The sequence below is a fragment of the Mesoplodon mirus genome, assembly GCF_964341445.2.
Source record: "Mesoplodon mirus genome assembly, chromosome: 10".
NCBI lineage: Eukaryota > Metazoa > Chordata > Mammalia > Artiodactyla > Ziphiidae > Mesoplodon > Mesoplodon mirus.
The window spans coordinates 18,724,476-18,748,438 of record NC_138986.1 but is presented as its reverse complement, the minus strand read 5'-3'; the positions used below and the strand labels follow the sequence as shown (position 1 = coordinate 18,748,438).

General features: G+C 37.3%; 1 protein-coding gene across 1 annotated transcript in view; it reads left to right on the top strand.

Moving 5' to 3' along the window:
* Nucleotides 1-23,963, top strand: part of ADGB (androglobin) — a gene marked incomplete at its 5' end in the record, with an annotated part of 148,818 nt that overhangs the window by 76,470 nt on the left and 48,385 nt on the right. Inside the window, 8 exons of the mRNA XM_082633767.1 lie at nt 293-356; nt 4,255-4,357; nt 7,030-7,171; nt 8,524-8,638; nt 10,773-10,940; nt 17,966-18,101; nt 18,728-18,865; nt 20,606-20,699. Coding sequence (XP_082489893.1) covers nt 293-356; nt 4,255-4,357; nt 7,030-7,171; nt 8,524-8,638; nt 10,773-10,940; nt 17,966-18,101; nt 18,728-18,865; nt 20,606-20,699 — 960 coding nt within the window. The remainder of the gene's footprint in view (nt 1-292; nt 357-4,254; nt 4,358-7,029; nt 7,172-8,523; nt 8,639-10,772; nt 10,941-17,965; nt 18,102-18,727; nt 18,866-20,605; nt 20,700-23,963) is intronic.

The window sequence follows — 23,963 nt, the reverse complement described above, 5'->3', positions numbered from 1 at the left end:
TAATTATACAATATAGTGTTATCAATGATACTTGCCATGTTATACATTAGATCTTCAGACCTTATTCATCTTATAACTGAAAGTTTGTGCCCTTTTTACCAACCTCTCCCTATTTTCCCCACCCCCAGCCCCTGGCAGCCACCTTTATCCTTTCTGAGTTTTTATTATTTTTTTTAACTTTCAACTGTCTTTACCTGTTTTGACTATAATTATTTGCTTCTGAGAAACTTAGCATGTAGTACTGTTTTGTTGCATATGATGACAATAATCTGTTATAAATTATGTTTTTCAGGAATATATATATTTTTCATAAGCCAAGTTCATATTGCCTTAACTTTCAAAAATCAGAATTCAAGGTAAATAGATTATGATCTCTTTCCCTTCTTAAATTTTTAATGGTATCATGCTCGTGAAAAACACTTTCAAATTTATCAAGCATTTCTAAACTTCTAACATAATTATATTTAAAAATTTAAGGGACTTCTCTGGTGGTCCAGTGGTTAAGACTTTGCTTTCCAATGCAGGGGGTGCGGGTTTGATCCCTGGTTGGGGAGCTAAGATCCCACATACCTTGCGGCCAAAAAACTAAAACATAAAACAGAAGCAATATTGTAACAAATTCAACAAAGACTTTAAAAAATGGTCCACATCAAAAAAAAATCTTAAATAAAAAATATTTAATTCTTAGGGTCTTCTACTAATCTCTGATCTAGACAATAAGCAAAATTCTTCTACCTCATATCCCCAAATGTGATCCATCTGATTGTGTTGCAGTGACTCAATGCTGAGCCGCATTATTATATAAATTCACATAAAGGAAGTTTTGACTTATGAATAAATGAAGGAGAAGCACAAATAAATTCACTACATTTGATTTCAATTAGTGTTTACTGACTTGCGCACAATTCCTAAAATATAAGCACATTTTCACTAACATTTCTGTTATTTTTGCCCACGTTCTTCTCTCTGCCTAGAGTTCATTCTTCTTCATCCTTATTGCCTTCATCTGGCTAACACCTGGAAGTCCTTCAGAACAGCATGGAGGTCCTTGACCCTGTGAGACCTCCTTCCCTGCCTGTAGAGTCTGGGTCAAGTACCCTGACTCCATGCACTCTGTATGACTGTCCCCACCCAGACACTTCCCTCCTTCCATCCTAACTGCATGGTCACTTCTCTGTGCCCCTCCACCTACCCATCCACTTCCTGTCAGCATCTTAAGGAGGACTCTGTCATTTTCTTTACTTTTGCAGTACAGGTCCTGGCATGAGGTAGGAGATTGGTAAAAAAAAAAAAAAAAAAAATTGAATGAATTAACAGACAAATGTCACATTGAGTGGAATTTTGTGGAAAACTATGAAACATATCCTGGGAAACTAAATTGTGCTGAAACTTGCATGCTGCTTGTATGGGGCCCTGCAAGCCCCCAGTGATACTCCCCCAACATCTCCATGAGCTGTATGCAGAGCTGGGGGTGGGGAGTAGGAGGCTTGACTTCTCCCTTTGCACTTGTACTAGATGAAAATGCAGGCAGAGAAAACCGTTTGAGCATCCCTCAAGAGGTGCTCTGTAGCTCGTTGCCTGCTCTGAAAGTAAGAATCAGGTCTGTAGTAGTGACTGGGGTGGGGTTTGCAGGGGTGGCAGGATGGGTGACCAGGTTCTGAAGTCTATCTATAAAAACACCCAGAGGAATGCTTTGATTTTACGAATATTACAAAAAACAAAACAAAACAAAACAAACCTGTTAATTGGGAATAGTGGAACCCAGAGTACGGTATGAGAATAATATACAGTTTACAGGTAACTTAGGAATGTTGTCATATTCAAAATATTGGCAATATTTAAATGATAGTCATTTATAGGTGCTGACTCTGTTCCTAGCCCTGACCTAGGTTCTTTATTATATCAACTCCTCATAGCAAACTCAATGAAAGGACAATTATTATTATCAATTTTCAGGTTAGGAAACTGAGGCAGACCAAGTTTGGGTAAAATGCCCAAGATCACCAAACTAGTAAGTGGTGCAAGCATCACGAGAACTGCGTTTATCCGATGTAAAACCTGCACCCTTCTCACTAGCACACCTTTGGAGGAAGCAGATGAGTGGCTCTGGAGCTAGACTGACGGGTTTTGAATCTAGATTGCATCTGAGGTGGGACCCTGAGCAAGCTATTTAAGTTCTCTTTGCCTCAGTTTTCTTATGTATACAATGGCAGTGAGAGACCAACATCATAGAGTTGAGAAATAAATGAGAGAACATGTGTAAAACACTTAGAAGAATGCCTAATACCTAGTAAGTGAAAATAAATGCTGGCTGTCGTTATTACTAAGAGCAGTTTGCATATGAGTTTTTGTTATACATCACCACCCTAATATATATGTGTATGTGTGTTCGGAAAATGGCCAACTGTTCTTTGTTCCGATCCTATTTTTATGAAGTGATGGTAAAAAGAGAATTTTATTTTCCTTTTTTTTTTTTTTTTGCTGTACGCGGGCCTCTCACTGTTGTGGCCTCTCCTGTTGCGGAGCACATGCTCCAGATGTGCAGGCTCAGTGGCCATGGCCCACGGTCCCAGCCACTCTGCGGCATATGGGATCTTCCTGGACTGGGGCACGAACCCGTGTCCCCTGCATTGCCAGGCAGACTCTCAACCACTGCGCCACCAGGGAGGCCCGAATTTTATTTTCCTTTTAAAGTCCCAGCTTAGCAAAATAAAGTGATGGCATCCATTATGAGTTCCTTCATTCCCCTGAATTTTTTTTTAACCTCAATGGTCTGAGAAAATGATGACTTTTTCTTAGAGGATGTTTTTGGTACCCAAACTTAATGGCCTTTAATATGGATTGTTCGTGGTCTGAGGCCAGACAGTCCTGATTTTTGTGGCCACAGGCACTGCCAGCTGAGCTGGAGACACAGAGCCTGAGGCCTGTCTGCTGCACGTCCCTTAGCTGTCCCCTGGGAGATGTCATGGGGGTTGGCAAGGGGCTCACAAAGGTGTCTGGTCCCTGCACCAGAGCAGAGCCCCTGAATGTGGCCTCAGGTGCCATCTCACCCTCAAAATCTCAGGCTCTTTAAAATGACAACAAATGATCTCTAGGCAGAATCCCCTCCTCAGCCACACAGGCTGTGCTGGCAAACGCAGGGCTCTTCACAGTTTTAGATAGTGTTTGAAACAACTGCCTCTATCACCAACATGTGGCAGCCAAAAGAAAACAAGTGAAATAAAGTGTCTAATGCTAACTATTGGAAGACATTGAGTGAAGCGATCATTTTAAATAGTTACATTGTACAAAGCATTTTTAGAAATCTTGTTATATTTGATTAATAAGGTTTTCTTTTTTCACAGTATTGGTGGAGATTTTTCTTTTGTATTGCAACTTGTGATTTAAATATTGTTGTTCAATAGTATAGAAAGCTTTTAAAGTATAATGACAAATTAACACATTTACCATATACCATCACTCAAAATTATGCTGAAGCACTGGGAAACTGAAATGCAATAATAGCCCAATACTTGTGAAGATCAGTATTGGAGTCAGGTAGACAGATAGACCTACTTTTGAATCTCAGCTTTTCTACTGGAAAGTGCTGTGACGTTTGGCAATTTACTTACCCTCTCTGTGTTTCAGCTTCTCCATCCATAATTATGGATATTAACGGTACCCACATAAGATGGATTAAAATCATATTCATGTAACCTTTATATGGCTGTCCAGTAAAGGACATTCCAGTTGTGCTCAGTACTTTCTTACATGCCCAAAACAAAAATCCAGTTTGGTTCATTAGCGTACAATGGTATATTTCTGAAGATCTTGTAGAAAGAAGGAATAGAGGGTTTATATCAAAAACCACCAAGTAACATACATTTCCATTCTCTGCCCAAGTTACCCCATGGACTGTTTGCTTATTAAGGACCTGTCCTTTGAGTACTGCTCAGCTCTGGGCTCAATCTCTTTGTCTATTTGTCATTTCTGGAATAAGCATATCCCTTTTCTTTACTCATGGGGAAGAGCTTTGGCTCTCTCGGATATGGTGGCCAGTCTCACACAGGCCCTGCAGACCCAGCTTCCGTAGACTGCTGCCAACATTCATCGGTGTGATTTTCTTCCTATCATTAAACCTGTAAAGTACTTATCGTGGTGTCTAGAACACAGTAAATCCTCTATAAATGTTAGATATTGTACTTTTAATAGAAGTGGAAAATACAGCATTAATAGGCTGATATGAAATACAATGATTGGTCTGATTTCTTGCAGTTCTCAGATGAACGTGTGTCCTACTATCTATTTGTGGACAGTCTAAAGCCCATTGAACTACTGATTTGCTTTTCTGCATTGGTACGCTGGGGAGAATCTGGAGGTAAGAAGGCTATGAGAAAATTACTGTCTGAGATCCCAACTCACTTTCTGTTCAGGGAAAATGTATAATGTGTGAAGGAACTTATTCCCTCTCCAGACCTCCTAAGATCTTCCTACTCCTCTGACATCAAGGATTATACTCACTTTTGCCACCTGTCCCTCTCCGTGTTGTGGTCTTCTGGTCACCTCTTGAGCACACCTGGTCCCTCTGGTTTTCTTTCCACCTATACAAGTCATCATTCTTTTTTTTTTTTTTAAAGATTTTTTGATATGGACCATTTTTAAAGTCTTTATTGAATTTGTTACAATATTGCTTCTGTTTCATGTTTTGAGTTTTTGGCTGCAAGGCATGTGGGATCTGAGCTCCCCGACCAGGGGTGAAACCTGTATCCCCTGCACTGGAAGGTGAAGTCTTAACCACTGGACTGCCAGGGAAGTCCCCCATGTTATCATTCTTTTTTAATTTATTTATTTTTGCTGTGTTGGGTCTTCATTTCTGTGCGAGGGCTTTCTCTAGTTATGGCAAGCGGGGGCCACTCTTCATCGCGATGTGCGGGCCTCTCACTATCGCGGCCTCTCTTGTTGTGGAGCACAGGCTCCAGATGCGCAGGCTCAGCAGCCGTGGCGCACGGGCCCAGCCGCTCCTAGGCATGTGGGATCTTCCCAGACCAGGACTCGAACCCATAGTCCCCTGCATTGGCAGGCAGACTCCCAACCACTGCACCACCAGGGAAGCCCCTATCATTCTTGATTCTTTCAAAATCTATTGAAAATCATGAACTCTTTCTTCTTTGATTTGACAATTCCAAAGATCTTTTCCTTCATCCCACCTTGGCCCCCTAATTTCATGTTTATATTTTAGACGTTATTGTACCAGTAACAGTATTATCCTAATCAAATTTCAAGTTCTCCAGTTCGCTCTCTCTAGAACTCCCACCCCTACAGGTCTTGGACTGAACTGGGACCTCCATCCATCAACCTTACCACTTCTTTTATGTCCACTCTCCCCACATCTTTATTTCTCTTATTCCCCATGTAGTTTCCATGGTCCATGATTGTATTTATATCCTCACATGTGCCCTCAACACAAGTGCTCTTCTTACCCTCTCATCTTAACACTCCTGGCACAATCCTAATATTGGTTGAAGGTATCTCTGTGCCTAACCTGGGGTTTCATCAGAACAGCTGAGTGTAACTGGATAAAAAAAAAAAATCCTACTACCTAGCCCCACTTTAAATTGAGGACCACAAATCTCAAAGCAAAGCCCCTAAGCACTGCCAACATTTCCTGAGTTCATTCATTCTCCCAGCTCTCATTCTCATGAGTGACTATTTCAAACCTTCAAATCTCTCTCTCTCTGCCTTCAAATCTCCAACTCCCACTCTCATCCTTCCTCATTTTCAGCTGATGACCTTGATGCTGTCTTCACTGAAGAGATAGAAGAAATTGGAAATGACCCACTCATCTTCTCATAATGAACTCTCCCAAGCTCTTGTCACCTTTCCCTCCTGTTCTAACAGATGCCTGTTCCTTCTCTAAGTCCAGCTTCTTGCAAACACATGCATATATGCACAAAACAGCATTCTTTGTTTGGCTTATTTTACTAAAGCATTTATATTTAACTCAAATTAACAGCACCTGATACTGTACAGGTATAAATATTTGCTGAATGCTTAATATTGAATTTTTTGCCCACTCTGAGGGCACAGACTATGATTTTCCATCAGTATGTACCCAATGTTTTGAATGGTGTCAGATGTGCAGCAAGTGGACAATAAATATTTGTTGAATAAACTTTCCAGACTTCAGTGGTGTGAGCTTAGTATGTCTACTTAACCAATAGCTCCTAAGCCACACCATGTCCTAGAACATTGAAACTCTAAATGCGTAGAGGTATTTCAGGTCATGTGGTGGCCTTGTATCCTTAGTTTGAGTGTTATCTGGAAACAGGGTAAGAAGTCTTTTGCTCTCAGCTACTGATGAGGAATAATCATTATTTTCTATCAATTTCAAGATAAAAAATTATTAATTAAAGTTTAATTAGATAAAATTTTAAATTATAAAAATTAAATAAAATTTTTAATTAATTTACTTAAAATTTAAATTTTGGTAATTATTTTTCTACACAGTCAAAGCTAAGGATCAAAGGTCAAAACTTAAATAAACAGTGGCATCTTTTGCCCTTGCTTTGCCACTATCTTAGGAAAATCTCTCATCTTCCCAGATGCGGTATTTTTCCTCCTTTAAAATTGTATCTAGAGGGATATGGTTATTACTGCCCTACATAAGAAAAGCAGTGGTATACTACAGTGAAATACCCCTATCTGTCCTCTTTTTCCTAACTTTTTCATTCTTGGTTTTTTCAGCTGAGGGGATGGCTATGAGGAGAAAAGTAGGTTAGGGAGGGAAGAAGGTCTTGATTCCTCTTGAGTATTATTTCCAGTAATTATTTACTCAGGGTAGTTTCTAATGTTTTATGAACATCTTCAGAATAGGTCTAATTCTTGGTTGTTGTTGTTAATATTATTGTTATTATCATATTATTAATGTCATTATTGGTAAAAAGCAATACCAGTGAAAGCCAACTATACTCTCACAATCAAATTTCTGTATATATATATATATATATATATATATATATATTTTTTTTTTTCTTTTAAATTTTCCTAAAGCTTTAACAAAGAACAGCCCTCCCATACAGCCTGGACTACTTACAGTTGAGACAGTTTCTTGGAAATCTCTGAGGCCAGGAGATCTTGTTGTGACAATTCACACGTATGCTACCAAGGCTACAGTGGTTCGCCTGCCTGTTGGGTATGGAGTGACTTCATTTTTCCCATACTAAGAATTATTTGAAGACTTGTAAACTTTTGACTACTAAATAATGAAACAATATGGAATCTAATTTGTTGTTTCCTGAAGCAATTTCATAAAGCAGAAGTCTATCATCATGATTCTTGTTCATGTTCACAGAAAAATAATTCTGTGAACAAATAAAGTGAAGAAATGCTGTACCTTTTGTAAGATTTATAATTGTTAAAGAATCTGGTTGTTTCTTTAGTAAAGAATACAGTTTAAACTTGTTTAACTCAGCATTTCCTAAAATTAATTTATTAAAATGATCTTTTTTGTTTTATTGTAAAACTTATTAAATTCCTTAATAAGAACCATGATTTTATTTAAAAACAGGTTGAGAAACAGCATTTTCCCCTACAAATCTGTAGTTTTACCTGTAGTTTGTTTTTAATTTTACCTGTAGTTCTATTTTGAATTAAGATAAAATTGGTTAAGCACATCACATTTTTCATTTTAAAGAAAATATGTATAATTGAAAAATTTTCATGATTTTGATAAATAAAATTCAAAATATTACCTCATATTTCAGATGAAATAAATATTTTTGCTGAATTTCCCAATATCAATCATGATAATTCTATGTGATCAATGAAAAGCTATGGCTCTTGTACAAAAGCAAAGCCCAAGCAACAAAATGAAGTGCTAAAATAATCTATGGCAAGCATCCAATATTTCTAGAAAAATAATAAATTTTAAAACTTCTATATTTTCACATCTTCCCTAAAAACTCTGGTATGGAGAGATTCTCCCAGAAATCATTATTCTGTCTGGGTGCTCATCCATTAAGACAACCAAGGATGGGGAACTGATAAAGAATCTAGGATTTTTATCTGCTTTTCCCCCCACAGGACCTAAGCTATAGACAGGTGGGTTTTGGACATGCTCTCAGTATTCTCCCTAATGCCGCAACCTGGTAGGAGAGACACAATTAACACACATGAAATTATGCATTTGTGAGAAACTGGCTATGAAATCTACAGAGCACTAGGCCAACATGAATTATTACTGTTGTTAGGGGGAAAATCAAGACGAGTGTTTCGCAACGTGTCCGCAGCTTATGGGAGATGTCTCCAACATGTGCAAGTTTGTCATTTACTGTAATCGTTTTTTGTCCAGCATAATCAGTGAAATATAGATTCCATGATCTTGGAGGGTTCTTTCAGAGTGAAAAATTCATCAGTCTTTACCTCATCTGTGTTACAAAATTCAGCCCTTAGTAACGTTTGACTTCATTTGAGCACAAAGTATCATCAAGAAGCTAACAGAGGCAAGGACTACAACAAAGGAAACCCTCGGTCCTCTCTCTTTAGGAGACACATGCTGCTCTTCACCGCATACTCCCCCGTGGGGCACTCCATACACATCTGCAGCATGGTGACCTTTGTCGTCGGGGATGAAGATGTTGTGCTACCCAACTTTGAACCGGTAAATCTTTGAGCAACTGTGATTTTTTTTGTGCCTTATTTTCAAAGATTTTGAACTAAATCATATTGCTATTTTGTTTTCAACTTACTGATTTTTTACTTTTTTTTTACATCTTTATTGGAGTATAATTGCTTTACAATGGTGTGTTAGTTTCTGCTTTATAACAAAGTGAATCGGTTATACATATACATATGTCCCCATATCTCTTCCCTCTTGCATCTCCCTCCCTCCCACCCTCCCTAACTCACCCATCTAGGTGGTCACAAAGCACTGAGTTGATCTCCCTGTGCTATGTGGCTGCTTCCCACTAGCTATATCACACCTTCTTTATCCATTCATCTGTTGATGGACACTTAGGTTGCTTCCATGTCTTGGCTATGGTAAATAGTGCTGCTATGAACCTTGGGGTGCATGTATCAAACTTAAATGCTTTTGCACAGCAAAGGAAACCATCAACAAAATGAAAAGACAACCTATGGAATGGGAGATAATATCTGCAAATGATGCAACTGCCAAGGGGTTAATTTCCAAAATATACAATCAGCTCATACAACTCAATGTCAAAAAAACAAACAACCCAATCAAAAAATGGGCAGAAGACCTAAATAGACATTTCTCCAAAGAAGACATACAGATGGCCAACAGGCACACAAAAAGATGCTCAACACTGCTAATTATTAGAGAAATGGAAGGCAAAACCACAATGAGGTATCACCTCACCCCAGTCAGAATGGCCATCATCAAAAAGCTTACAAATAATAAATGCTGGAGAGGGTGTGGAGAAAAGGGAACCCTCTTACACTGTTGGTGGGAACGTAAATTGGTGCAGCCACTATGGAGAACAGTACAGAGGTTCCATAAAAAACTAAAAGTAGAGCTACCATATGATCCAGCAATCCCACTCCTGGATATATATCCTGGACATTTATTCAAAAAGGCGTGAAAAGACACGTGCACCCCAATGTTCATAGCAACACCATTTACAATAGCCAAGACATGGAAGCAGTTTGTTTCTTTCTTTAGGTGATTTAACTCCCTAGGTGTTTAGTTATTTTAGTCTGTGAACGCATATTTCCCTGGCGTTACCAACTCCTCCATCTTATAAAAATTACTGGGGGTACATCCAGTCCCCAGTATTCTTCAGTTCTAATGAAGAAGCAAAAGGGGATATAAACTGGTCCAAGAACAGAGAGACTCAAGATCCTCAGAGCCATACATGATCATTCCCAAGACTGCCATTTAACCAGACAAGTTTTCTTGTCATGGTTTTATCTCAGGTAGAAACACCATTAAGAAGAGACTTTCCCTAGGCTTCGGGAAGGTTGGGAGAAGGTCAGCAAGAAGTAAATGTGTTAAGGTGGCAAGTCAGTTTCATCTGTTTTCAACAGTTTCTCACCCCATTTTCATGCCATTCCTGCTGGGCCATTCCTCAAAATTTCTGCAGGGAACCGTGAAGCAATGACTGCACCATGGTGCCCCTAGGAAAGAGGCAAAAACAGACTTTACAAAGTTTTCCTCCTACTTGACTCTCGTCATGCTTCCTCCAAGCACCCTCTTCTCTGAGTAAGTTCTCCACCAGCCATCAACTACCCACCACACACGAGTCAAGATAATCTGCAAACACCTCAGTGTTTTCTCCATTTTCAAAAATAAGTTCCTTCCTGACATCCCTATCTCCTTCTTGTTTTTATCGCTTCTTCAGAGTTTATAGCAGAAGGGAGCCAGCAGCCTAGGCTAGTTTACCCTCTTTGTCTTTTTTATTTTATTGCTCTCTCCCTGAACACTTCTCTGCCCTTCAGTCATCAGACTCCACACAGCTGTCAGACTAATTCCTAGACACTCTTCAGAACAAAGGCTTGATATTCATACTGTGGAGAAATTTCCCCTGGCCCCCAAAGTGAGGTAGGTGTTGTTTCCATGCGTTCCTACTAGAGCAGGAATCATGTTCCTTGTTTTATATCCCTCAGACCATAGCACCTAGCAAAATGCTTTGATCAAGTAAGTCCTCCATAAATAACTACTGAATCAGTCATATAACAGATGTTTAATATATTAACAGAAATTAAATTGTTGTAAACCTAGTTACACCTAAATAAACAAAAGGGAGGCTGACCGCTATGCTTTGTCTTCACAGGAGAGCTACCGATTTACAGAGCGGGCTTTAACAATTTTGAAAGCTGTTGGACATGGGATTGCTAATTTCGAAGATAAGGCTAAACTTTCTGCAGCCCTGAAGGATCTACAAACAGCTCACTACCCTATTCCCCTCCAGGATAAAAAACTAACTGCACAGCACTTCCGGGTAAGCGTGTTCAGGCTGTAATGTTCCTAGAAGAGTATGTTCTGTTTGTAATAATGTTTCTCATATTCGATGACCCCCAAAATCAGCCGAGAAAATGTTCTGGATGAAGACAGTTTATTTGGGAAGTGACGTCAGCAAGCAGAAATTAGAGAGTAGGAAGAATGAAATGAGAAAGAGGAGAATATTCATTAAAGGATGTGGTAGTTATTGCTGTGGGCTACTGGGGCTCAATGCTCCAGGGAATCCTGATAAACTTTGTAGGACATTCCTTAGAAAGGTCCCCCTAGAGGATGAGGCGATTGTAACATTTATACACTGATAGATGGGTGCTCTCAGGGGTATTTATTTCCTCACACTTTCTTGGGTTGAGCAGCATCCTGGCTTTACTGAAAGCCTTGAGGGAGTGAAGCAAAATGACTTTGTGGTACCCCCTGTACACTACTGACATTTTGAGCCAGATGATTTTTGCTGTGGTCCTGACCTGTCAGTGGCAGCATGGCTTACCCGCACCCTCTAAATACCAGTTGTGACAACTAAAAATTATTTCAGACATTGTCAAGTGTCCCCTAGGGAGCAGTGTTGCTAGAGTTGGAAATTAAAATACAGGACACCCCGTTAAAATTTGTTTTACTAAAGACTTAATTTTTAGAGTAGTTTCAGGTTCATTGCAAAATTGGGCAGAAGGTATGGAGATTTCCCATTTATCCCCTGACGCCACATGTGCCTTCCCCATTATTTATCAACACCCCTCATGAGTGGTACATTTGTTACAATCGAGGAACCTACATTGATACATCAATCACTCAAAGTCCACAGTTTACACTAGAGTTTACTCTTGGTGTACATTCTATGGGTCTGGACAAATGTATAATAACATGCATCCATCACTGAAGTATCATATATAATAGTTTCACTGCACTAAATATCCTGTGTGCTCTGCCTAGTCATCTCTCCCCTCCCCCAAGCCCTGGCAGCCACTGATCTTTTTTATTGTCTCCATAGTTTTGCCTTTTCCAGAATGTCATAAAGTATGTAGTCTTTCCAAATTAGCTTCTTTGACTTAGAAATACACATTTAAGTTCCTTCCATGTCTTTTCATGACTGCATAGGTCACTTCATTTTCATGCTGAATAATATTCCATTGTCTGGATGAACCATGGTTTATTTACTTATTCACTTACTGAAAGACATGTTAGTTGCTTCCAAGTTTTGGCAATTATGAATGAAGTGGCTATAAACATCTGTGTGCAAGTTTTTGTGAAGGCATATGTTTTCAGATCATTTGGGTAAATACAAAGGAGTGTAATTGCTGGATCATGTGATAAGAGTATGTTTAGTTTTATAAAAATTATCAAACTGTCTTCGAAAGTGGCTGTACCATTTTTCATTCCCACCAAAATGAATGAGAATTTCTGTTGCTCTATATCCTAGTCAGGATTTGATGTTGTCATTGTTCCAGATTTCGGCCTTTGTAATAGGTGTGTAGTGGTATCTCATTTTAATTTGCATTTCCCTGATGACATACGATATGGAACATCTTTTGATATGCTTATTTGTCATCTGTATATCTTCTTTGGTGAGGTGTCTGTTAAAGTCTTTGGCCCGTTTTTAATCAGGTTGTTTGTTTTCTTATCTTGAGTTTTAAGTATTCCTTTGAAAATATTTTCTACCAGTCTATGACTTGTTTTCTCATTCTCTTGACATTTTCCTTACAGAGCAGAAGTTTTTAATTTTAGTGAAATCAGCTTATCAATTCTTTCTCTCATGGGTCATGGCTTTAGTGTTATATCCATAAAGCCATTGCCATACACTGGTCATCTAGATTTTCTCGTATGTTATCTTCTAGGAGTTTTATACTTTTGCATTTTGCATTTCAGTCTACTGTCTGTTTTGAGTTAATGTTTGTGAAGGGTGCAAGGTCTCTGTCTAGAGTCATTTCACCCAATTAAATTTTAATTTCATATAAACAAACAGTATGTGCAACATATAGCACATACTTATGTTAAAAATTACACTAAAAATTTATTTTCCCTGTTATTCCATTTTAACTGGGTATAAGGTATTGTTTGGGGATAGCTAATTAAAGACAAAATCTCCTTCAAACCAGGAAAACCTCCACAAAGGTAGAAGAAATAGAAGATTGTTGAATAAGCGTTAAACCAGAATGTGATACCCGTCAAGGGCAATCTGCTAAAGAGATAGCAAAGAACCAAAGAAACCTCACCCTTTTGTATAGCCCAGCAGATATTGCCCATTACCTACATGTTCTCAAGATAAATGATAATTAGTCCCTTAAGTAAAGGGATTTGATAGCACCATTTGTTACACATAGTGAATCCTAAATTCACCTGCTATTTGGAGTGACCATTTGCATTACTTAACTGGGTTTATCCAAAAGAAACATAAACTTCTCAAGCCTTTATGGCAGGAGGTATTTTTCCAAGTTGGTGGGAGGCTCCCACCAAGGTTAGGTTCCTCCCCTTCCACAGAAACTGGGGGATTGGGATGCTATCTTCCTTGATGATTACATTTCAAATAGATGACTTCCAGGTCCTTGAGAAAGATATTCCTGGATCTTAAAGCTGCCAAGATACCTATTTAGCCTTTAAAAATATTTACATATATTTCAAAGAAGAAGAGAGAGAGAGAACTTACAATTATAAGTTTTCTAAAGTGAATGTTCTAAGAAAAGGGAGGGGAAGAGTCTCTTCCCTTGTTTTCCATAAGGAGAATTGTCTTGTTTTGTTTAAACTGGTATTTGCCCTTACAGTTTCTTGTATCTTATCTGTCAACCTACCTGGGACACAAATCACTCCCAGTTGAAAACCACTCACCTCGGGCATGAGCAACCTCCAAAAATCTGCCATGACTTACCTCTTTAACTAGTCTGATTGGTCCTGAAGTTAATTCTGTCCATCCAGTCCTCAAGGTGGTGGCTCTAGATGGTTCTTGGTGGTGGTCATAAGCTCTAAAAATAAATAAATAATCCAATTATCATATAACAAGAAAGCTGTAGTATCCACTGCTACAGCTGGCCCTAAGGCCATAATTGGTAGTCAACATCTCTCCTCTACCACCTATTCTAGATTTCCCTTTCTTCCAAATGCTCTAGTTGCTTGCCTGGTTGGTGCCCCAGACCTTCAATCTTGATGGGTACAGACCTTGATTGCCTTACTCTTATCAGGCTGAGATTGTTGTAATTAAGCATTCACTGTGGAAGCACCAAGAGGTGTCCCAGCAAATGCAGACATAATTCTTCTTGTCCCCACTATGTAGCAGAAACCTAGTTCCTCATGACAATCAGGATGAATTCTCCCACCACTCCATTATATTAGTTTCTTTTTTTTCCTGCTTGTCCACCAGGATGAGGATCTCAAAGCAACTAGGAATATATCAGAATTTAGGTTTATTGTAAATCATACTGTGTTCCCTGGTGAAAATATTTCCTGCTATCCACCCCCAGGAATTAGGTCCTACAATATAGAAACTCCCTGTTGTGGGGACAGAGAACACTAATTATTGAAAATGGACCACTGGAAATAATGGTGAGAGAGGCCACTCCTACTTCTAATTTTTGAATCTCAGGCCAGTATATTATAGCTATTACAGTCATAGTACTGTGTATTGATCTTTGGTTTTATACAAATATTCTGTATTCTGGAGGATACTGCCTCAGTTTTGCAGGATGTCATCACCAGGCTGGCTTCTTAGCTGAGCCTTTCATATGCCTTTCCAATCTGCCAGGAATTTTATCAATCCTTTCTATGGTATATGTTAGGACCAGTGAGTCTCAAACATTCCCCAGTGATTAAATGTTCACTGTATAACTTGATCCTTGGTCCAAGGGGAATGTTAGGCTGGATCCATGTCTCTGTAACCCCTAAGATAACAATGCTGGCAGAGACACCAAATACAGGGAAAACAAACTCATATTTGAGGTAAGTCTCAATTCTAGTAAGGATGAGTCACTGCCCACCCCTCTTTGACAGAAGTCCACTGATATCAACTTGTCATGAAGTAACTGACTGTACACCCTGGAGGATGATACCATATTAAATGATGAGTCAGTTTTTGCGACCGACAATTGAGACAGCTAAGCCTGGGTAAAAGAGAGCCCATACTGTTGGGCCCATTCATTGTCACCATCTCTGCTATGAAGATTACTTTTGTATAGGCCTTTTGATGCTAGCCCAGATCTAATATGTAAGGGGTCTTTGTGCATGTATCACTTACACAAAAGGGAGCTATTTTGGTAATGAAACATCTCCATTTTATTCTTGTATATTACACAGTTACATGACATTTTTCAGAGAGCCATGTTCCATAAATCGATTCCAAATTTGTCTACTGTAAACAATTCTAGACAGATGAGGTGCATCATACTATAAGGATCCCATAGATAAGGACTCTCTCAGTAGTAAATAACATTTGTGCATTTGCTGGGAGGTGTTTCAGTGGCATGTTTACAACAGAATTGGACCAGGTGATCTTTCTTTCTTTCTTGGGATTCTCAAATTTCCTGCAGATGCCTGTCTTGCATTGGATCCCACTCAAAGCTGATGGTCTTCAGAGTCACTCAATGAATGCATTGAAATAACACTCCCCAAAGCAGAAAATTCTACTACCCAAAAGCAGAGAGGACCAGCAAGTACTGGCCTCTTTCTTAGTTATGTCTTATCCTTTACCTTAGAGAGGATGTCCCAGCATGCCTAGCCTTCTGGACCCCTAAAATCTCCAACGATGTGGTCAGTCCATGAATCTCTGTAAGATTTATTCCCCACTCTCTAGCAGGCATTCTTAATGAAGGATTAAGAGTACTGGCCACTTATTGCCCACGGTTCTGAGTTCACTGTTGTCACCAATAGTCACATGTAGACCAGACTCAATGCACTACCAAATGTCAGTATCACCAAAGACTGAACACTAATTTGTAACAGAGAGTATGAGGATTAACATTATCATGATTTTTTCAAAAAAATTTTACCTTAGATGTTCAACTATTTAGGGCATTTTATTAGCATGTCACGAGGACACATCTAGCTTATTTAAGCCACAACAAGGAGCTGGATGTGTTGATTTGTTATATCAATACAGGGACATCTTCTGGACACATAAGAACAGGAATGACTCAGTGAGGAACTTTGAAGAGGGAAAAGAAGGCCCTCAGAACTTGTCTTCTCCATTTTTTCTCTTTATAAACATGTTTTCTCTCCTCTTAAGTTCACATCATGGAAAACATGGCTCCTGAATTTTATATTGCTTTCTCATACAAGGCCAGTTTAGAATATCTTGATCCTGGTGTCAAATTACTGGCCGAAGCACAGGGAACTCAATACTCTGTAATGACTTATATGGGAAAATAATCTAAAAAAGAGTGGCCATATGTATATGTATAACTGATTCACTTTGCTGTACACCTGAAACTAACACAATATTGTAAATCAACTATACTCCAATAAAAATTAAAAAAAAATTAGCCGAAGTGACAAAGATTTGCTCAGCTTGGGTTAGATGCTTGCTCGCAGGCTTGTCCACCATTGCTAGCTGATGGGGCAGGTACAGATACAGACTGTGGGACTAGGTCCCTGTTTCTATACATATGAAGAGAGGTGAGTAGTTGTCAGAAAATGTAGACTAAGCAGGAAATGCAATAGTCATATGCCTTTGCAGAGTACTGTATTTCACCAATTCTAACATGAACATTGCTTTTCCCCTTTAACATCAGAATGAAATCAGAGTGTCTTATCATTGGTGGTTCCTTACAACCATTGCTGGCCAGGTGACCTCCAGAATTCTCTGCACACACATGGACATGGACTTGTTCATAAGAATTCATATCATCTCCATTTCAAAAGAAATATGCTTGACAAAAGCCTAATCCTTAGGGGAATAGAATTAAATGTCATGGTAGAGCCTCTCAAAGAAATGTGAAGGGAAAGGGGTTCTCCTCACACCAGAATAACTCCCCCATGGCTCAGGAAAAGAGAGAGAGGGAGAGGTATGACTGGCTGAAAGTCACCACAAATAGTGCCCCAGGAGCCCTACCTAGTTCACCAAGCATTTTACTCCCCGTGAACATGTAAATAGCTACAAGTAAGCAAGCAGAAATGTGCAGTGGCTGGTTGTTAGTCCCAGTGGTATGACTGGATATATGGACTCCATCAGCATTTCAGGATAAAAGCCATGAAAAAAAACTTGGAAGAAGGAATATGTGTTCTGGATGCAGTCTAAAAACCTTCCAGCGGTCCTCTTTGGTGAGATCAAGAACAAGTCAGCATCAGCACTTCCTGAATGAGGATTGGTGGTTTGAGAAAAACCCCAGAAACAAAAGGAGAACACTCTTTAGGCAATGGTGCATCTTCAAAGCTTTTGACAACACGAAGGACAAAACTGCATAGAAAAACACATGTTTAGTGTTTACAAAAGTGATTTACAAGAGTAGGAGTTTGAGTATGAATAAGTTTTCAGAATACTTAACCAATTTATGTAGTTTATTTTTTCATGTACGTTTAAGTGTGATACATGATGAAAAAGTTATGCCTAAATAAAATTAAAAGAGCTTTTTCAATAGGAAGTAAAAACTCGTAAGTGACAAGAAAGTGATTAAAAACTTTGAGTGGCATATTTTCTTTCTTGAAGCACAGGAACTAATCGTGTGTCTTATAATGGGTGGCATCTTTGGATAAAAGAAATCTGGTATTTAACTTGCTTAGGCATAAGAACCTTATTTTTTATCTTACACTATATCTCCTCAATCCATTTAATGTTATATTTTAATTGAATGTACATTATAAACATTGTTGTGGTGATTAAAGCTTATTAAGTTAAAATTAGTCAAATGATAAATAATTTTCATCTCTTACTGGATGAGGGAGTCTGCAAAGAGTCTTCTGCTAGATGGTGTGTATATCTGAGAAATACATAGTTTTTATTTTTAGAGTATCTGAAGTTTTTTAGAGACTCTCTGGCCAGGTAAGGGTATTTTCTTGATTTAAAAAATATACTAGTGCATTTTATCTTTTCAGGTTTTTCACATTTCTTTATGGCATTTAATGAAGAAAGCTCAAATAGCAAAACCTCTTCCCAACCTCAAATTTGCATTCCGTGCTATGGTTTTGGACTTGGACTTACTTGATTCTTCTTTGGAAGAGGCTTCTTTAGGTACTGATTAATTTTAGATATTTATGTGACAAAGGAATTCCTAGCCTTATATGGGCTAAATAATTTGATAAAAGTACACTCAAAATTTTTGTGGAGTAGGTAGAATGGGTCTATATTAACAGTTGTAGAGTTCAGGCTATGCCCTGAGAAGCTCAAAAGGTTCCAAAGATCTGACGTGTGTCCCCTGTCCCACATACATCCAGGGAAGCCCAGAATTTCCCAGTTTTATTTGTTCCTGACCTTAAAGAGCATGACAATCACTATCTAGACAGTAGCACTGGAGTAATTCTGGGAAGATTCTCTTATCTAAGAAACCCTCATTTCCTCCTCTTCTGATGTTCTAGTCCCACCATTTTAACATTTTCTTTCAATTTTAAGGAACCTTCATGCTACTTTCACATAGGAATCAATACTAGTTCACTAAAGTGTCAATATTTAGTGTTTCCCTTCTCCAGAATGTTTATATTCTAAAAAAGAACCACCTGCAGAAGGCAATGTTAAATATAACAACAAATCTATCATTGTGGCACTTTATACATTAGAGGGCTTTAATAGTTAAAGGCAGTGAAAATTGGGGTAGAGATTAGATATAACTTTCAGTCCAAAGTTTGTTTTTCTCTTTCCAGCGGAATGGGTAGATGTTAAATATAATGTGCCAACAAGCGATAAAGAGTATTCTCCTGAGGAAGTAGCAGCAGCAATTAAAATTCAAGCCATGTGGAGAGGGACGTACGTCAGATTACTTATGAAAGCTAGAACACCAGGTATACTCTTTCAATCATTTATAAAATGAACTTGTATAAATAAGGCTGAATATTTGTTTACATGCTAACAAAAAGCATTTTAGAGTCATTCTACTTTACAGCTCAGCTAATTCTTTTTAATTCTATCAGTATTGAATTTCCTTGAGTTCAGGATGCATGTCAGTACACTCATGCTTTTTGTTCCTGGAATATAGTGCAATGCCTGGCACAGACTGAGCACACAACAAATACTGGCTGAAAGAAAGAATGAATGAATGAATGAATGAATGATCAGCCGTATTTTCCCAATCTATCATGCATTCTTTAAAAAACAAGAAACTGGCCTTTTTCTCCATCCATCCCCTGTGCCTAGCAGAATGCTTTAGCAGTCAGTTTCAGCTAAGTCATAGACAGTTTTTACATTTCTAGACCATTTTTCAAAGAAGCGAATGAATGAATGAGTGAATGAATAAATGAATTTAATGAAGAGGCTTCCATATATGCCTGTGGTGACATACATTTAGAAGGCATAAAATGCTTTTAAAGTATATTATTATATTTATTAAATCAAATATATTTATGCATATGAAGTAAACAATTTCGTGAGGTCTATTTTAACAGCTCAAAATAATACACTGCAGAGGCAAAAAAATTATATTCAATTATTTTCATTCTGCAATTTTTGTTAACGCTTTTAGAGAAAAAGCCTTGCCTCCAATAGAATTCTTTGAGTATTTTGAAACACTTTGTTGTAAAAATATCTCTGAAACATTTAATGAGAAATATCTAAATGTTCATCTAAGCAGTAAAAACTACAGATACACAAGTGTAAAAAGAAATTATATTGCATCGTTTTGTGGTAGAAAAATATTGCTGTCGCTTGATTTTTATATTTTTTCGATCAGAAAAAAATTAATTATAAATTCATCCAATTAAATATGTGGTAAAATACACATGTCCATATATGCTGTAAAAATTATATTCATACAATGATTTTTTTTCTCTTTATAAAGACAAAACTGAGCAGCTTAATAATATTTTAATAGCATTTGCATTCTTTCACTCAACACATATTTATTGAATAATTCTTGTGTGTACAGAACTGTTCTAGATTCTGGCCTTATAGAAAGAAATTAGTAAAAACTGACAAGGTTTCTGCTCTGATAAATCTTGTGGTGTAGTGGTCACAGGCATATAGCAGAAAGTAAATATATTAAGATACTGATTTCAGATATGAGTAAGTACTGTGAGGAAATTAGGATAATTAGAAAAAAAGTCAGTTTCTGACATGTTAAATTTGAGGCACTTATTATGGATTTGCATTTTTCTTGCCAAATCACCTCTTAAGCTATTTGTGGATTATGCTTTAGATTAAGCTTCAGTGAGATCCTATTAGCCATTGTTTTTTAGAAAAATTGGATGGATTATTTTTTCTGACACAAGAGCTTTCATAAGGATTTTTTTTTGGTGTGATAAATGATCTCTCATTGTAAATGCTTTGATGAGTATCTTCAATTAGATCAAAGAGCATTTTATAATTTTTAAACTAAAGATGAAGGGAAACAGCATAAAATTGTGAGCAGAGCTCTTGACTAGAGGTTCATAGCTTTATGTTTTAAACATGCTAGTAAAGCTTCAGACTTTGGATATTACCTTACTGGTGAGTTTCAACTCCCTCACCTATAAAAGGAGGGCTTAGAACAAAATGATCTTTCAGGCACCTTACAGCCTTGATATTGCTATTTTTTATTGTTATTTTAGGCACAAAGGAAAATACCAGTGTTGCAGTTACTCTTCAGAAAGTTTGGGCTGTACTGGAACAGAATATAGAACAGTATGCGATTTCTCTCTTAAGGTAAAGAAGTGTAATGATGTTTCTTATTGTAACCTTTCTTATTGTTTCTTACTGTAACCTAATGATGTACCTTTCTTAAGGTAAAGCAGTGTAATGATCTTACTATAAGTTCCAGTTCAAATGCTACTATATTTGTTGAGTTTTTCCTAATCATCACAGCTACAAACATCATTGCTTCTGAACTTCCACACTTCCTACTTTTTGTTTGTCTTCATTGCACTTATCTAATACCCTAAGCAAAAAACCTCTGAGAAGCAAAACAGATGTTTTTTTGAAGTCTTTTCATGCTAAAGAGATAAAAGTTAGAGTTTAGGACCTGCTAGGGGAGAGGACTCCAGTAAACAATGAAAGTTGTCAGTTGAAATCCCTGGAGGACAACATTCTAGAAACAGGGACAAGTGTGAAGTAGATTGAGCCTTAGGAAAACTGCATTTTAACCACAAACCATGTTCAAAGCATGCATATATATATATATATATATATATATATATATATATATATATATATATATATATATATATATATAAATAAAAGAAGCAGACCATTTGGCGATGTAGGAGCTAGCAGACTAAATCTCTAAAGGTAAGTATTATGGAAATGCCCAAGAAAATAAAGGTTAAAGAAAGAGAAAATAAATTAAAAGTCTAGATTAATAAAACACAGTTAAATGGAAATTACATAAATAAGATTTTTAACGCCTGAAATTTAAAACTTTTTAATTAGCTAACAGCAGCTCAGGAAGAATAGAGGAAGAGATTAGTGAAATGAGAGATAGGTCAATAGAAAAATAGTGGAAAATAAGGAAAGAGCTAAGGGACATGGGGAACATGCTTAGAAAGTCTAATATTTGTATCATTATAGTCCCAAAATGTAAAAAGATAATAGCTGATAAATTTCCAAAACTGATAAAATACATCAACCCATATTTTCAAGAGACTCTGCATGCACACTCCATGCAGGAAGGACACGAAGAGAACCATACCCAGACTCATCGTAGTCAAATTGCTGAAAACCAAAGGCCAAAAGAAAAACCTTCAAAGTAACCAGAGAAATAAGACACACTATTTTCAAAGGACAGTCACACTAAGAGCCACATGTAAGAGTAAATTCTTAACCTTAGCAATGCAAAATGCAGAAGTTGAGTAATAAGCTTTAAAGAGTTCTAAGGTTCTAGCATTATTGCAGAAATGGTAAAAGTAATAATCTAGATGAAACACTGGTAGGGCGAGGATACATAATACATTCGCTAGCAATATGCTAATGGATCCACAAGTGAATTTAAGAAATAAGATTAATCTTATACATATTCCAGAGAACAGAAAAAAAGAGGAGACATTTACCAATTCATAATCTTGATTTAAAAAACTCAACAAGGACAGTAAAAAAAGTGAAATTGTAAACCAATCACCCTCGTGAAATTAGATGAAAAAATGTAATAAAATATTAGCAAATCAAAACCAGAATTATATTAAAAGAATAATACCTTATAACCAAGTGGATCTCCCAATCTAAGACATGTAATAGTGGTTTAACATTAGGAAATTCATCAATTCGGCACATTAACAGGGAAAAGGAACAAATCACTCGGTTCTCTGGACAGGTTCAGAAAAAAACATTTGAAAAAATTAAACAAAAATTCAAAATTTTAAATTTTTTTTAGCAAACTAGGATTAGAAAAGACTTTCCTTAATATGTTATGGTATCTACTATTTTTAAGCAATTACTACAAACATGATTAGTGGTGAAATTTTGAAAGCTTTTCCTTGAGTTTGAGAATGAGACAAAGACGCCTGACCAAACACTTCTATTCAAGATAATCCTGGAATTTTGTGAAGGGCAAAAAGGCAATAAAGCAAAATAAAAGTCACTAGAGTTTGAAGGGAAGAAATAAAACCACTGTTTACAGGCAACATGGTTATATATGTAGAAAATGCTGGAAAATCTACATGAATTTATTAGAATTAATGAGAAAATTAAAGAAAAGTTTCTGGATACAAGGTCAAAATGAAATAACGATTGGACTTATAAGTTATATTTATAAGCAAGAGACAAATAGAACATTATGCATGTAAACATCAAAAAATTTAAAATAACCTAAAGTTAATGAAAAAATTTCACGATGAGCCAAATGTCAAATTTTAAATTTGGAAAAAATCCAAATTTGTATTTTCCCAACCCTGACAGTGAGTACCTCACTCACCTCACCCAAGTCCTGACCTGTGGATACTGCTATCAACTGATAATTCAGCTTGATTAAACTTTTGCTCCAGAAGCCTGTTTTCTAAAACAGGTACTCTTCTGCCTAAGACCCCAATTGTTTGGACAGACACAGAGAGCACGAAGAACCTCCTTCTCCAAACTGCTTCAACATTGTAAGGAAGATTTCAGGCCCAGAAATTGCACCTGATTTTCATGTAAATGGAGTGCTAAAATCATGTGTGTTGCCCTATTAGGGACTCAGCTCAGTTCACTATGGAGGTGTATTTGAAACACAGGCATAACTCCTTCAGGGAGCTGGCGTTCCTCTTCTACAATAGCCAAGAGCATTTCCCAGAAAGAAACTCAGTGAATATCCAATGCAGATATTGGCCATGCTCTTTCAATAGTTTGAGTTGCACACCCCAATCTATTGAATGGATGAAACTCACAAGTCTTACCCATCTTTAAACTTAAATGTCAGGAGCATCCAAAGCTACCTCGTCATCCTAGAAGGCATTAATTACATGGTCAAAAGCACATCTTTTAGTATAAGACCTAATGCTAACCCCACTTCTACTAATTTTCAGACGTGTGACCTGGGGTAAGTTTCTTATCCTCTCTGAACATAAAAGTCAGCTTTTTTCATCTGTAATATAAGGATAATAATATCTACTTCATAGTATTATTCCTTTATAAAGCTGTAAAGATAAATTAAGGTAATCCTGGAAAATTATTTAGCACAATGCTACAGACTGAGCCATTACACAACATTAGCTATTATAAATATTGCTATTAGTAGTAGTAGTACATGAGTAACTTTGAGGTCCTTGAGCCTAGCCTTGGATTCTCAGACCTGTAGGGGCACAACTTCAACAGTTGACTTTGGGCAAGACTCAGTTTTCCAATATAACTTTCTCTCTGTCCTAGGATGCAAAGTTAAAACTAAATCTTTTGATTATGTCAGGGATATCTCTCTATGGGTCATTTAAGATATTCCACATGGTACATCAGGATTTTGATGGCCCTATACTCATTAGAATTTCCTGAGGTATATGAAAAATAGTA